Source organism: Bombyx mandarina, chromosome 18, assembly GCF_030267445.1.
Source record: "Bombyx mandarina strain Sakado chromosome 18, ASM3026744v2".
NCBI lineage: Eukaryota > Metazoa > Arthropoda > Insecta > Lepidoptera > Bombycidae > Bombyx > Bombyx mandarina.
The window spans coordinates 1706991-1724465 of record NC_143224.1 but is presented as its reverse complement, the minus strand read 5'-3'; the positions used below and the strand labels follow the sequence as shown (position 1 = coordinate 1724465).

Below are 17475 nucleotides of genomic sequence, written 5' to 3'. Positions count from 1 at the left end.
TAATGTTAGCAGCAATTACATCACAGGTCACAGTTCGTCAGCATTACACTGACCATGCTCATTGAATGCCAAAGTAATCGCTACCACTGATTCCCAATATACCATAGGCCTAATGCCGGCCACTGACATGCGCGCAAATATTCGTACTTGTACGAATGTTTGCGCACATGTGAAGGGCCGTCAAACATTCATTCGCAAACATAGCGGCTGTGCAAATGGGTTCGCATACTCAATTTGCGAACCCGTTTGCGCTTCCTCCTACAGTTGTTTACGAATGTCTCACGAATTTCTCCTCCTTTTTAATTCGTCAATAGAACATTGAAAAGAAAAAGAGTTTTGAATTCTTTCCCAGACATCATTAACAGCCATGCTGTTTTTATGGGATTTCTTTTGATGAAGATACGCTACACAGTAGACGTCACGAACTATGAAAATGGCGATACGTCCGTTACCTTTGCAATCGTCGGCGCAACTGGGTAAGCGAATGTGTGGGAGACTACGCGAAGGTTCGAGGTTCGCACGCTTTGATGTCTGTTAAAAAACCGACACAGCTTGGAAAACCACGAATGCATCGAAAACTTTGCATAATCATTCGCAAATGTCGTCCTACACTTGCGGGTTTGCGTATTCGTGCGCATGTGAGTGACCGGTGTAAGATTAATCCTACGAAACAATTCAGCTTGTCTTTTTTTCCAGAAATATCTTATTAATGTCTTACATTGTCAAACATGCAAAAAATAAAAATACGCAAATTTTTATTTTCGTAGTCATAAAGAGGATTTTGAACTACGCAGACGTACTTACATAGAATAATAGATTTGACAGGAAATAACTTTTTTAAATGTACAGCTATTCGAATTAGAAAAACATAACGGATCGTTAAAACCCTTTTGTCTATGGAAGAGCTTCGCTTCTCCTGTGTTTTGTACCGTGAATTCCTTGGGAAGTGCTCTGACGAAAGTTGATATTGAATATTTAAATTGATCTTCCATTCATCTCTAGTTACCATCGGACCATTTTCCGCTGGAATAGAGACTATCTCTTTATTTCGCATCATCCGACACGGGAATAAACCTCTCCTTCGCCTCAATTGTGTCTCCTGCGCGTTGTGAAGATTTCTTTTAACTATGTTAAAAAGTAAAGTGTTCCAGCTTTTTCTCGGGTCTTGTAAATTTTGTGTGATTTGGAATCGCAAGTCTTGAGTTTCTTGGAGATTCGTTTTAGTGAAGTATTATCATTCCAAATCGGTTAATAGCTACGTTATTAATTCCAAATTGTTACAGTGACGAACTACTCGTTTAAATAACCTTTTGATTTTGACTCATCAGTCTTTCTATTCCCATGTAAAGAAAATCATATTTTTGCCGTCCTAATTTCTTTGCGTGTTTTTCTATGTATCTATCTGTCAGACATAACTAATATAATAAATCTGCGCCCACATTCTATCTGTGCCATATACGGACTTTTTGGCGGGAACGCGAGGAGTGAAGTTGTGTGATTTGTTTTATTTTGTCTATTTAATGTTTCTTCGGGTTTAAATGTGTAATAAAACCACCATTATTACACAACTACATTAATTGTTTAATATTTGTGAAAGTGCACAAATGTGGGAAAATGAAACAAAGCCGCTGGACGTAACGTATGTATATAGTCTGATGTATTATGTATTAGTGTTTTTTATTTTTATTATTGTTATTGTGTATTGTATCAATAAGTGAATTGATTAGATTGTACTCATCTACCCACTCATGTAAAGCTTTCCTTCTTTAAAAACGGTTAGTTGGTAGATAACGCAATTGTTGAGTTAAGCTCGCCATTGTTTATATCTTATTACTGTATTATATTAACTGTGTGTACAATAAAGAATAAAAGAAGAGTAAATGACCACCATTTTACTGAGATTATATTTCATCCCATATCATCTCATTTCATTTCATTTAATTTCATCCCAGTTGATTAATGTCTCAAATTAATCATCTTCATTTCATTTCACTCCATAATATCATTTTTTAATAAGATAAATAGAAATAAGAAGTACATGAAATATGAATAAGAGAAATTAAAATAAGACATGACTTAAAAGTCTCAGTTACCAGGTCATAAAATCCCTTAAAAAAAGTGCCATATACATGCCATTTAGTTCACTGTTCATGTCAAAGTTCCCTGGACCCTAAAAAAAATAATTTGCTTCTTTCCAGGTTTAAAAAGTTCATAAACATTTGAATTAAAACTTTTTTTTATTAATAAAAAGATTAATTCCAATTTAAGTTATGTTTATTACTAACGTTTTATTTAAAAAAGCGAAGAGCAAGTGAGTCTATTTGTTTAATTGGAATATGAAAAAAAAAATGGATTAATAATATTTTGTTTGTATTCATAGATATATAATGGTAATAATTGAGAGTGCTGTTTCTGGACACCAAAAGACGAGGATACGAGAGCGTCTTGCTGATAAGATGGAGTCTATAGAGTTCGATCCATATAGTAAGACTTTAATTCAATAAACATTAATTTTATTCTTGATCTTGTAGAAATAATTTAGTATATAATATATATTTGTCTTATATCAAGTGGCTTGAATTTTTTACATGATTTATAGATTTGATAATAAAACTTGGGAGGTTTAAATAGGTTAGAATTGGTTAGATAAAATTAAACAACTTTCTAGGAAAAAATATTTGCTTTGCATTGTTTTAGTTATCTTCTCTTCTTTTTCTTCACCTTATCCCACTAGGTGGGGTCGACACAGCAATTTTTCTCTTCCATTCTCTTCCGTCAGCTCAACACTCTCTCTCTCCTCTCTCTCGTCATGTACAAACTCCATCCAGTTCTTTTGCGGTCAACCTTTTCCCCCTCTACTTTGCACTACCATTTCCCATTGTAGTTATTTGGAATGTTTTCTTGTTCTGTTTTATTCCGCTCACTGTATTGTGTATTGTGGGGGTCTGTCACCACCACGACATGAGTGTTGCCACTCATCATGACTTTCTGGGATTAAAGGAAAACAATATCTTAACAACCCCATACATATACCCTTGTTGTAAGACAAAGTAATGTTTCACACTCATAGTTAAATAATCTGCAAAAGAGCAAATGTAAGTTGCTTTATTTTAATTTTCTATTTCACTATACATTTATATACTGATGAAAAATTATGTATTCATATTCCAGTTCAACAAGAAAGTTTGTATAAAGAATGCAAGAAAATCCGAAGTATGAAGTCCACTTGGAAACCGACAGTCTATAAACAAATTTAATTTAAAGCGATGTTTAGCATTCTGTTAGTGTTTTCAAATTTAATATTGAAATGTAAAACTTTTTACTTTTCCTGAACTTTATGCCAAAGAGCTTGTTATAAAATTGTGTTTTTTATTTGATGCCCAAAGAAGTTGTAAAAACTTATTAAGGCCAAGTAAGAAATCATTTCATGTTGTAGTTCCGCACTGAAGTAATTAAAAGATTATGTGTGTCATATTGACGCTTGAAAGGCAAACGTGACTAAGCGACAATGTGTGAACTTTACAGTAGACTAATTTAAAGTTGAAATATCTGAAAAAAAATCTATTTTAACAAATCTAGCTGTAGGATTGAAATGATTTTAATATTTATTAGAATTTTAATAGACCTAGAAATATATATTTTTTGTACATCAAATATGGTTAGTGCCTATCATTTATGTATAAAGCAGTTATTGTCGCTTAGTCACGTTTGCCTTTCAAGCGTCGATATGTTTGTATAATATGTATTGTAATAGTTGAAGCATATTTTAATACTAAAAATAACTACATTTAGTCCATTCTGAACATTAGTGGTACTGAGAATCAGACAATCTTGTTTTATTTATTATAAATACAAAGTGCTATATATAGTACTTTTACAGAAAGAAGATGGATACAAGGATTCAATTTTAAATTTGAAATTTCTGAAAATTATGTTAAACTAGTGTTAAGTAGTTTTATTGTAAAATTAACATACTCTGTAGTGTGTAAATAAATTGTTGATAATATTGGATGTTTTAAAGATAATAGTGAGGGTGTGTGGATTTGTATATGCAGTACAAGTTGCAGAAAGTGTTAGCTAGTGTTAGTAAGGTATTCTGTGAAGTGAAAAATTTAAATTTAAAAAGAGAGTAACACAGTGACCTAAATGATGGGACAACAGTAGGTATCACTATAACACTGAGACTCATGCCTCAAGATGGTTGAAGATCTTTAGGTCCCACCATTGAACACCAGCTCTGATTATTTACTGTATGTATTGAAAATATATATAGACTTCAGTCAGACGAAGTCGTCGTGGCCTAAAGGATAAGACGTCCGGTGCATTCGTATCTAGCGATGCACCGGTGTTCGAATCCCGCAGGCGGGTACCAATTTTTCTAATGAAATACGTACTTAACAAATGTTCACGATTGACTTCCTCGGTGAAGGAATAACATCGTGTAATAAAAATCAAACCCGCAAAATTATAATTTGCGTAATTACTCGTGGTAGGACCTCTTGTGCACGGGTAGGTACCACCGCCCCTCCTGTTTCTGCCGTGAAGCAGTAATGCGTTTCGGTTTGAAGGGTGGTGCAGCCGTTGTAACTATACTGAGACCTTAGAACTTATATCTCAAGGTGTGTGGCGCATTTGTAGATGTCTATGGGCTCAAGTAACCACTTAACACCAGGTGGGCTGTGAGCTCGTCCACACATCTAAGCAATAAATAAATAAATAAGAAGAAGAAAAAGTCCCGACATAATAATATTAGAACGTCATCACCTCTCTCGGCAATAGGTAACTCCAGTTGTTTTGAGGCATCGACCACAGATGACGACACTGTTATTGAATCTAATAAATCAGCGATTGAAATCGCGAACGAGCGAAATCCACCTGATACGCAAAATAAATTAAAAACCACGCCATCTATGGAAACGATGTGCAACCAACAACTTTTGAACCTAATTAATAAAAAACATAAACATACTTTACAGCACCTCTGTAGCTCAGTTACAGGTGGGACCGCTATTTCAACTCAATGTAATCTTAATAATAGAATAACCTCTAACAAAATTTGTATTATAAGTGATAATAATGTAAACAACATATTGAAAACAGCTGAGTATACCTTCACAAACTCTAAAATAATACATTATTGTTTAACAAATGCAGGAATAACTGAACTTTTTGTAAATTTAGAATTAAAACTTGTCAACTATACTTTACAAGATTACTGTATTATTTTCTTAGGTACAAAAGACTTTGAAATGTCTTTCAACTATGAAAAATTAGTAGAATACATAAAAAATAAATTAGAAAAAATAACTCATACTAATGTTATAATATGTTCCCCAAATTTCAAACTTGGTGCCAATGTATATTTATTCAATAAGAAAATCGAGGCCTTTAATTACCATCTATACCTTAGTAACAAAACTTATGAATATGCCTACACCTTTGATACCAACAGATATTTAAAATATACTCATGCTATGTTTTCTAAGTATACGAAAAAAATTAACAATAAAGGCATACATACTGTTTTCAGTAAATTAAAAAACTACATAATAAGCCTAAATAAGTGTTATGAACAATCTACCTTACAGCTAAATGAATCTGATTCATATGATAATGCTGATATTTCCGATACACAGATTAGTTCTAGCAACCAAAAAGAGTTTTTTCGTTTACAATAAGATACGAGTAATGCATCAAAATATTAATGGATTGCTTAGTAAGTCTGACCTATTATGTGTAAATATCCAAGAACTTGATAAATGTGCAAAAAATGTAGATGTAATTTGTTTAACAGAGCACAACATGAACAAATTAGACTATGTGCATGTAACTTTACCAAACTTTAATTTAGGTGCACACTTTGCCAGAGAAAATAGAAATGGTGGATCCTGTATACTCATAAAGAAGTTTCACAAATATAAAGTATTGCAAGAGATATCTAATCTCAGCGTTTGTAATGATGTGGAGTGTTCAGCTATAGAGTTAATTGAACACAACTTGGTTATAATTTGTATATATAGATCACCAAAATATACACAAGAAAAACTAAATATATTTTTTAACGTTTACAATTCTATAATGTGTTTAGTACATAAACGGAAATTCAAAAAAGTAATTGTATGTGGTGATTTTAATATTGACCTATTGAAGAGAAACTCTATTTCTCTACGATTTGAGCATTTAACTTATAGCTTTAACATGAAAATAGGTACACGTGAAGTAACTCGCCCAAGTAGTAATACATGTATTGATAATATATTCAATAATGTACAAGGTAGCAAATGTGAAGTAATTGATCTTGGTATGTCAGACCACACTGCTCAGTGTGCTTAGTGCGAGTTTTGTAACGTTCTCACTAGCGAGCCAGTTTGCTCAAATTTGTATGCAATTGGAACAGCGCCCCTAGCGGCAAACGTACTCGGTGTTATTTTGTGAGTGCGAGTTCATATTATTATTAACGTTGTGAATGTGATCTCGTAACCGAGTAATTTTACCGAAATGAGTACTACGAATGACATTTGTGCGAGTGCGTGTTACAAATTAGTGGATTGTAACGTTTCGATCGAGTATTTCTTTAGTAGTTTTATTTTTCCAACTAGAGAGGCAAAAATATCATGCCATAGAGCCTAATCTTTTTTTATGAAAAATGATAATATGGAGTGAAATGGATTTGATTAATTTGAAGCATTAATCAATTGGCATGGAATGAAATGAAATGAGATCAGATAATATGGGATAAAATATAATCTCTGCAAAATGCTGATTATATACTGAGATTTTTTTCAGTGGACCTTTTCGAAGACTTCGAGAAGCTACGTCCAGCGGTTTTGTTTAATTTTTTTAAATTTTCGCACTTTCACGGATACTAAACAGTTAATAAACCCACGTTACTTTGTTATTGCACAGATGGGTGGACGAGCTCCCGGCCCACCTAATCTTAAGTGGTTACCGGAGCCCATAGACATCTACAACGCAAATGCCGCCTCCCACCTTGAGATATTAGTTCTAAGGTCTCAGTATAGTTACAACGGTTGTCCCACCCTTCAAACCGAAACGCATTACTGCTTCACGGCAAAAATAGGCAGGGTGGTGATACCTACCCGTGCGGACTCACAAGACGTCCTACCACCAGTAATTACAAAAATTAATTTTGCGGGTTTGATTTTTATTACATGATGCTATTCCTTTACAGTGAAAGTCAATCGTAAACATTTGATAAGTACGTATTTCATTAGAAAAATTGATACCCGCCGGCGGGATTAGAACACCGGTGCATTGCAAGATACGAATACACCGGACGCCTTAACCTTTAGGCCAGGACGGTCTCAAAATTACACTTATACACGAAGAAATATTAAATACGCATTAACTAAGAAACATTAAATAGACAAAATAAAACAATTCACACAATTTAGCTCCTCGCGGTCCCTCCAAAATGTCTTTTCATCTTTTTTTCCTAGTTGTTCAATTGTAAATGAATAAATCAAAATCAAATCGAGTTAACGTTCTATACGGTGAAAAATGAAGAATTGTGAGTGTGAGTTGAGATATGCTACTCGCTTCGCAGGGCGTTTATTCACCGAGAGCAGCAATAATATTATTTCTCGTATATTGGTAGCACGTGATGTTTTGGCATTAGACCGTCTAAATGAAATACAACGAATTTTAACAGCATTTTAATGGGAACCTACAACTTTCAAAATTATTCGGGTAATGTCACGTGTTCAATACTATTTTGTACCTTTAGAATTAAAGTGGCTCAACCCAAAATTCTTAGTTTCTGCTGAACTTCAATATTGTAATACAATAATTGTATTTTTTTAAGTTTTTCGGTTTAAACACTTTAAGGCATGCCATTTTATTTGAAAAAGACAGAAAGAGTACTTTGTCCTTTTCTAAACTAAAAGAGACTGTTTAATTTTATAAGCTGATAGAATAATATAGAAAAGAATAATAGGATACCCTCTAATCGTCACATTGGAAAAAGGTATGGCTTTATCATTTTATCATTTAAATTATTTTTTATTGCACTTATAAAACTAATTTAATTTACAATATGTAACTACATATATCTATAACTAATCCGTACTTGTCAAATTCCTCATAAATTGTCAATATTCTTAATAAAATTCCTATTAATAATATACAAGTGCAAATGTTGAGCTGCTTGCCAGAAATGATATAATAGTGTTTTGTTTTTTTGTTGGTTCCTTGTAGGCTGCCTGTAATAATCTAAATCTGTGTGAAAGGCAATAAATGATTTTATTATTATCTACTAATGGTAGTCCAGTGGTCGAAATTTTACCATAATTTATTTAAATTTTAAGTTTGAACATTATTATAGTTCTATTGTCACCTTTCTATTATCATCATTTCTATAATAATCATTGCTCTATGTCGCCAAGGCTACATTATAGAAAATTAATATTAAAGACAAAAAATATTAATCTATTCTCAATTTGACCACAGATTGATAAATCAATAAACAAAAAAAGTATAAATGCATGTGTGTGTGCGTGTGTGTGTGTCAAATACATGGTAATGTGTGTAAGGTTTTTTTATTCATTTAGTTTATTTTTATATGTTTATGCACAATTAAAAAAAAAATTAGCAATCTGCACTACTTCTCTATATTCTCTATGAGTGTGGGAAATTTCATACTTCTCCGTCCGCGCAATTTTCGTGAAAAGGAGTCCAACATTTTTGCTGCACGTATTACCTACTTAAAATGTAGGTTCTTAATAATAATACATAAGTGTTTTGAAATATAAAACTAATCTTAAATTTTTTAGTTATACCACTTCCATTCTAAGGGTGCAATTTCGTAAACAAACTTTGTCGTAATGGCGTAACCTTTAAAATACACGAAAACTGCCCAGCATAAACATATTTTTTTAGTAACTTTAATAGAAGTATTAGAATTAGAAGTTTATTATAGAATTTATTTAATTGTAATTACATATTTAGACATACTTAACATAATTAATCTTGGAATAGGTAATTATTTCAGCTTTTTTTAATTAAAGAAATTATGTTTTACATAGGTTTAATCTTTTACCCGTTGAACGTTTATAAAATGATTGTATTTACGGTAATAGTGTTGATGATCTTCATTAGGTGGCCCAAATATACTAAAATTATTACGAGCATCCATCCTTATTTATAAATGTGTAAAGAAGCAAAATTATTATTACATTGTTCAAATTTCTATATAATTTATAAATATAAATCTGTACGTATGTACCTGTAAATATGTATATTGCGCGCGTGTGTGTGTGTGTGTGTGTACGCGTGTGTATGTGCGTGTGTGTATATATTTCTATAATAGATAGATATACAGTGTGCAATTCATTTCGAAATTATTCTTGCCCATCTAATGGTTGTCTGGAAGAGATCACTCTTAGCGATAAGACCAAGAAAAAATGTTTCACAATATTTATTCATTTTGTGTACAATAAAGAATACTCTTTCACTGGTGGTAGGACCTCTTGGGAGTCCACACGGGTAGGTACCACCACCCCGCCTATTTCCGCCGTGAAGCAATAATGCGTTTCGGTTCGAAGGGTGGGGTAGCCGTTGTAACTATACTGAGACCTTAGAACTTATATCTCGAGGTGGGTGGCGCATTTACGTTGTAGATGTCTATGGGCTCCAGTAACCACTTAACATCAGGTGGGCTGTGAGCTCGTCCATCCATCTAAGCAATAAAAAAAAAAAAACTCTATCTCGCTCTCTCTCTCTCATCAAACAACTCTTTAAAAAAAAGCAATGATTTAATAAGAATTAAATGAAAAAGCAAAGAATTAATATGTATTTACAACTAGCTAGACGTCTATAAAATTTTCTAACCGAAAAAATATATGTGTATAAACCATTAGAATAGATAAAACCTTAAAAAACAACATTATTATTAAAAACGAAAGAAAAAATCTTGATATTGTATTGGTTTCACGGCAAAATTTTTAGTGACTACCATGACATGGGGTAAATTGGGATCCTGGGGTAAATTGGGACAAACCTGCGGAAGATTCTCAAAGTACTTGTAGCACGGAATCTACCTAATTTTCTTTAAGGTAATATTTATCAATGTATAGAAGAAAAACTAAGTTAATTATGGAAGTACTAAACATGAGTTAAGTTGGTCCCAAAAATTCGTCAAATTAAATTTAAAATAGTGGTTGAAAAGTGCGTTTTAAAACAGCTTAAAGAACTTTAAAAAAAAGTGATATTATCGTTGTTTTTTCAATAAGATCACAGTTTATATAAGTTTTTAATACACCTGGAAATACCACAACAAACGGTAAGTTGCAATATTCTTATTTTAAATACAATATTTCGACAAAATAAAAAATGTATATTTTTTCCTTTCTTTTTGGGGAAAATTGGGACGTATGTAGGGTAATTTGGAACGAGACTGGAAAAATTAGGGACGAGAAAACACAAAATTGGAACGCCAAAAGACAAAATAGGGATGGCTTGTTAGGGTTGTCACTGATATCTTATAATAGATTTTTTAGCCTATACTATCACTTAATTGCGTGATGTAAAGAAGGTTAATGTGTTTATCAGTTAGTTTATGTAAGTATTATAGGTAAAAGAAAAGTATATATATAATTACTTTTTTTTCGCGACATTTACCTTGTAATATCTGCCCGGTCGTATGTTCTTTATAGCAATAAAAAAAATTAAAAGTTAAAAGAACTCAAACGAATCAAAACTTTTGTTATTTCAGAATCTATTCACGCATCGAATCATGATTTTGTTAACATTCACAACGAACACACACAAATAAAAACAGGCCTCAGATTTTAAATGTAGCATTAATTAAAAATCCGAGATATCCAATTATGAGTGAGTGAATTAATTGAGTTTAGTTATTTCGCTTAGAAAGAATTTCTTTTATTTTTGTTATTATTGGCAGTAATCAGATAAAGCTGTTTTTTTATCTTATTCACCTGATATCTTACTCTTGCTCAAAGATTATTTTGAAAATGTTGATTAAATAAAATTGTATTATTGCATTTCCAGTCCTTTTGTTTTCTATTTTTTATTATATTTTATGATTTTGTTTCAGAGTTGTGATTTTTAAGGAAATTAAATAATAATTTTATAAAATATAACATGCACATACTTTTTTTGATCATTGTATTGTTGATTATCATTCACGTCACATCGCTTCGGAATAGAAACTAGCTTAATTTACACTATGTTTTTTTTTGTTTTTTTTTTTTTTTTTTATTGCTTACCTGTGTGGACGAGCTCACAGCCCACCTGATGTTAAGTGGTTACTGGAGCCCATAGTCATCTACAACGTAAATGCGCCACACACCTTGAGATATAAGTTCTAAGGTCTCAGTATAGTCACAACGGCTGCCCCACCCTTCAAACCGAAACGCATTACTGCTTCACGGCAGAAAATAGGCGGGGCGGTGGTACCTACCCGTGCGGACTCACAAGAGGTCCTACCACCAGTAATTACGCAAATTATAATTTTGCGGGTTTCATTTTTATTACACGATGTTATTCCTTCACCGTGGAAGTCAATCGTGAACATTTGTTGAGTACGTATTTCATTAGAAAAATTGGTACCCGCCTGCGGGATTCGAACACCGGTGCATCGCTTCAATACGAATGCACCGGACGTCTTATCCGTTAGGCCACGACGACCAAAATGTAAATGTTGTGTATTGTGCTTAAATTATGGATTGTATTCATCATTTTGGTCCATATAAATAATTATATGGCACCTACCTATATATCGCAGTACTGCGAGTTGACAACCCTTACAAATATCCCAATTTAACCCTTAACCGTGTCAATTTACCCCGGACGCTGGGTAAATTGGGACGGCCATTATTTTACCGATTATTTCTTTAAAATGAATAATTAAAATAATGTAACGGTTTTTATCACCTAGGTACGTTCAAGACTCAACTTATTTCTTTGGTTGAGCAGTGACTATTTAATTGGAACTATTTTAAAATTCAATTTGAAGGTCGATTTTGTCCCTATTTACCCCATTGTACGGTACTTAACTTGCTTGAAAGTGAAGAAATACTCTCAAAATCCATTAATTTGTAACTCGCACTCGCACATACAATAATCGAGAGGCTCACTTCGGTAAAGCTATTCGATACATGAGACAGCAACATAAACAAACCTTCTCTCTCCCACAAAATGAGATTCATAAGCTTACCACTAGGTGGCACTGATACAAACTCACACAAATTAAACATAACATTAACATCGACTGAGTAATTAAAAAAACTCGCACTAAGCACAGGTACATTACCCATTACCCGACTAATTATAAATATCGTTAGAAAGCTTGGCATTTCAATTAAACGCCTTAAAAAAAAACTTGCATGCTACCAACATAAAAGAAAAAATTATTGCTTCTAAAGATGAATAAACGTCCTGCAAATCGAGTAACTCGCACTCAGAGCTCCGCACGTTTCACCGTGAAGAGCGTACACTCGATGCGAGTCATTCGATTCGATTTTTGAAACTCGCACTAAGCCTACAGATGTTAACGTGCCCCGTCAAAAAAACGTGTACTCTTAGTCATTGGTACACAATACGAAGTGATTTTAGTAATGAAAACATAAAAAAATTTCAAGAATGTTTACAAAGTCTAACTTTTTATGATGTATTTAATTCAAATGATCCCGAATATGCCTTTGACTCATTTTTTGAAGATTTTAAACTATTTTATGACCTTTGTTTTCCCAAGATAAAAATAAGAAATACCTGTGTTAAAAAAACAAGGTGGCTATCTAAAGGGATTGGTAAATGCTGTAAACAAAAGAGAAAATTACTTTGGAATTATCGAACCAGCCCTTCAGAAAGTCAAAAGCAGATTCTAAAAAATTATAGTGCGCGACTTAAAAGAATTATAAAGCTAACTCAAAAGTGTCAAAACAATTATTATATATCAAATGCAGACAATAAATCGAAAGCTACATGGAGAATAATTAATGAAAGTAAGGCAAATTTTCCAAAAGAATATATAACACGAATAAAAGTAAATGACCGTATAATAACAGACCCCATTAACATTGCCAACGAATTTAATACCTTTCTTATTAATGCTACTAATACTGATAATGATATTGATAAAATAAACTCTCCGGTAAATTTAAATGAAACACCAGAAATTTTGAAAATAGATACAAGTAATAGTCACAGTACACCTCACTCTTTATTCATGAATCCTGTTATTCCGTACGACATCTTTTTGTTAATGAAATCCCTTAATAACACTCATAGTTCTGGTTATGATAATATTATTACATCGGCAATTAAATCGGTAGCACTTATTATAAGCCCAGTAATTAGCCATATCATAAACTTATGTATAGAACATGGCGTTTTTCCAAGCAAACTAAAAAGATCTGTCATTAAGCCACTCTTTAAGAAAGACGATAAAGAAAACATTGCTTGTTATAGACCGGTATCTTTACTTCCCATTTTTTCCAAAATTATAGAGAAAGTTATTTACGAAGCTATTAACTCCTACTTTGAAAAACATAATTTATTTACACAAGAGCAAAAAGGTTTCAGAAGAAATAAATCAATTAATATGGCTATACATGACCTATTAAAACCTATATATTACAACTTAGATAATCGAACTCCTACTGCTACACTGTACATGGACATGACTAAAGCGTTTGATTATGTGGATCATAAAACCCTTCTAGATAAATTAAATGCTTACGGAATTAGAGGCAATGTCCATAAATTATTAAAATCATATTTAACTGACAGATATCAAAGGGTTGAAATAGACAACATATGTCCACTGAGTAGGACAGTACAAAGCTATCACTCAAATTGGATGAAAATGAAATTCGGTGTACCTCAAGGCAGCGTACTAGGGCCGCTCCTTTTTCTAATTTATATTAATGACTTCCCTAAAGCCATAGAACATCCGATGATTCTCTTTGCCGATGATAGCACCGTCATCTTTACAGAAAAAGAATTAAATTCCTTAGAGTCCGCTATTAACACTACTCTTAAGCTAGTTATAGAATGGTTATTAAGAAACAATTTATTAATTAACCTATATAAAACAAAAATTGTCACATACCCACAAGAAATACAACACTCTTTGAAAATAGAATATGATGGGACACATATTGAAGAAGTGAATAGTACTAAATTTCTGGGTATTTGGATTGATAATGATATGAAATGGCAAACACACATTGATACAATATGTAAAAAATTAAACCAATATACGTATGCCTTGTATAAGTTAGCGAAAGTAGTAGACCAATCAGCTGTACTGACAGCTTACCATGCATATGTGGCGTCAACCCTTAGATATGCTTTAATATTCTGGGGAAATGCCACTAATACAGAGTACGTATTTAAAGCACAAAAGAAATGTGTGCGTGCTATAGCAAACATTCATGTACCAGACTCATGTAAGCCTTTCTTTCAAAAGTTTAAAATCATGACTTTTACATCGTTATATATTTATGAGGTAGCGATTTTTGTCAAAACGAACAAACATCTGTTTGCAAAACCGCAATCTGTTAGGAATACTTTAAAGATCTCTTCGCTACCTCATAGAACTGCCCTTTATGACAAGAGTTTTTTTAGTATGTCATCAAGAATATTTAATAAACTACCAATAAAAATTTTGAAGACAGTAGATTTACAAGATTTTAAGCAAAAATTGCAAGTATTTTTAATAGATAAGGCTTACTATAGTATGTCAGAATATTTAGACGATAACTTTAGATAATTAAGATGATAAAGTAGAATAATTTAAGTTTTATTTTTTATTTTTATGTAGACTTACACCTAATATTTGTACGCTTTACTAGCAGGACATAGTCATACATTTATTAATATTAGCTTATTAATCATTGTTAAACTATGACCACAAATAATAATAAAATAAATAAATAAATAAATAACTAAAAGTTGCTATTCCGAATTTAAATCTGATATTTTGTTGTAAAGTGGATAGAAGAATGAATTGATGGGGAACTTTATATCAACTTGGTATTTTGAAAGATATTTAGTCGCCTTTCCTAATTCTATTTAGACAAACAGGTAGCTAGCCTGATCATTTTTTTTTTACGCCACGTTAACTGGTCCCGTGATAAGTTCGTAAAGAACTTGTGTTACAGGTCCCAGGTAACGGAAATAAATGTAAGATTTTTATTATACACATACATATATTTAATATACATCCATAACCCTGGAAAAGACATTTATATCTTATATATATCTTCCCTTGGCGGGATTCGAACCCGCGACCCCCTTGTGTAGTGAGCATGTCACTTACCACTACACCAGACGGCCGTTAAACGATGGTAAACGAACTTGGGGTCAAAGACGCGTGCGCTTCTATTGGTAAGTGGTACATGACTCAATTGAAATGTTGATGAGATCGAAACTTAGAATGACTTGGAATAGAATAGTAGTCCTAATTTGAATATGTACAAGAGTTGCCAGTGACAATACATAAATTCTTACCAAGTTTTTTTTCTTGCTTTTATGGGTCGACGAGCTTACAACCCACCTGGTGTTAAGTGGTTAATGGAGCCCATAGACCTACAGCGTAAATGCACCCCCACCTTGAGTTCTAAGGTCTCTATAGTTACAACGGCTGCCCCACCCTTCAAACCGATACGCATTAGGTACTGCTTCGCGGCAGAAAACCTACTCACAAGAAGTCCTGCCACCAGTAATGATTTCGTATTTAGTGAACATATTTTAATTTTGCGAACATATTTTAATTACGTTAATATGCTGTTTGATGAGTTTTAAGACAAAAAGTACTGATCAACTAACACGCTGATTAGGTAGGTAGGTACTTCATCATCTATTAGAATGTCGAAGAAAATGAAATACAATTAATATTTAATGTAATTTTATTGTACTTGAAACAAACGTATTATTAGATAAAATATTTCTACTACATAATCTAATAAAGAATAAGTATGTAAGTTATAGTTCGGATAAGTACATTTAGTACTGTATATATTTTTTTCTAATTTAATAAACCGCAACAACTAAATTAACTTTTCATATAATCAATTTTAGAATATTTGCTTTACTTTTTTCGTACTTATTACTAAAAATTTCGAGGGAAGCAAAGGAATCGTGTCTCAAAACTTTATATAAACTCTTGTTGCTGGATTTTTCGTTGTTAAAAAAAAAGTTCAAATTACACAGGAAATAATTGCAATGTACCTACGTATTTTATTTGTACATAACAATGATGATGACAACAATGGTCGGTGAACAACAATGATAGGTTTTATCATTTTGATTATAACCTGTTTTAAAACCTTAATAGGAATAGGTCATAAACCTACATTATATAGGTACCTATGTCGATAGTGGTAATTGTTGAAGGCGAGTTCAAAATATGCCACCTTTCGCGCCATTGTCGATTCTACTAAAACTTTTGGTAGAAGTAATTTTTTGTTGATATCGATTTTTATTGTTTAATTCCGAAATGTAATTCATAATAGGTACCTACTTAATGTCTAGTAAGCTCTTTTGTGTTCGAATTAAGAAGAAAATATAAAATTAGGTAAATGTTAGGGATTTTTCAAATATATGTGTAGGTACTCTGAATTTATTACACAAACAACACACATAAAGATCAATTTTAGACGTAGTTAAAAGCTTCTAAGACGTCACTTCTGCCTAAATTTTAAAGAGAAAACGTCTTGAAAAAGAAAATTCAATTATTTAAATAATGTACTGAAAATACATATGCTATAATAAAATTACGAAGATAAAATTAATTATTTATAGAATACCATATTATTAACATACAATCAATTAAAAAAAACGTTGAAACATTTTTCCGTCAGTACCTACCTAGTAAGGTAGCCACTATAATATGGAGACTTTACTTAATTTATAGGCCAAATGTAGAATAAAATGTTATCGAATGTATGTAATATTATCGTATAACGTTTAAAATATAGTAAAACTATGATTTATATATATACTTCGTTAAAATCCAATAATGTCATTTAAAATATGTGAATAATTTTATTATCCTTTAAAAAAGTGCAACAATTTTTACTTAATCTAAATCTTTTCATCATGATAAATTTTTATTTAAATTTAACAAAATATCTACATATAATTTAATAATTTTCGCAAAATATTTTAGTTAAACTAATTTATATACATACTTCCAATTCGCGACATATTTTTCAAATTTATTATTTTCAGAGTTATTTTAATATTTATATCGAGGAATAATTTGCAACGAATAGTATATAATAACTGTAGGTAGGTAGGTACATCAAAATACATAACTAATTTAATTTGATTTCACTAAATTGACTAGAATTAAATATTTACTATCGCTACTTTTACGGATTGAAATACAATAGGTATATCGTTAAGTTTTGTGGCAACAGTTATTCGCTGTATGACGTGTGGGCATGTAGGTATTTAAATGAATTTTCAAAACTATGTTTTCACAAT

The 17475-nt window shown here is 31.9% G+C and overlaps 2 protein-coding genes across 2 annotated transcripts; both read left to right on the top strand.

Moving 5' to 3' along the window:
- The first annotated feature begins 2137 nt into the window (after nt 1-2137).
- Nucleotides 2138-3394, top strand: mRpL33 (mitochondrial ribosomal protein L33). The gene is made up of 3 exons (XM_028181368.2): nt 2138-2311; nt 2381-2484; nt 3172-3394. The coding sequence occupies exons 1-3, from the start codon at nt 2271-2273 to the stop codon at nt 3255-3257; spliced, it is 231 nt and encodes a 76-aa protein (XP_028037169.2). The 5' UTR covers nt 2138-2270; the 3' UTR covers nt 3258-3394.
- Nucleotides 3395-5476: 2082 nt separating this feature from the next.
- On the top strand, nt 5477-6333 carry LOC149500930 (uncharacterized). The gene has a single exon (XM_089734782.1). It carries the CDS (start codon nt 5593-5595, stop codon nt 6331-6333), a length of 741 nt encoding a protein of 246 aa, XP_089590908.1. The 5' UTR covers nt 5477-5592.
- Nucleotides 6334-17475: the final 11142 nt, after the last annotated feature.

Bases quoted from the DNA above. Each gene is read 5' to 3' on its own strand.
- LOC149500930 (XM_089734782.1), top strand. From the start codon at position 5,593: ATGAATCTGATTCATATGATAATGCTGATATTTCCGATACACAGATTA.
- mRpL33 (XM_028181368.2), top strand. From the start codon at position 2,271: ATGTTTATTACTAACGTTTTATTTAAAAAAGCGAAGAGCAA. The intron at 2,312-2,380 runs GTGAGTCTATTT...TTGTATTCATAG, and splicing joins TTTAAAAAAGCGAAGAGCAA to ATATATAATGGTAATAATTG. The intron at 2,485-3,171 runs GTAAGACTTTAA...TTCATATTCCAG, and splicing joins TATAGAGTTCGATCCATATA to TTCAACAAGAAAGTTTGTAT.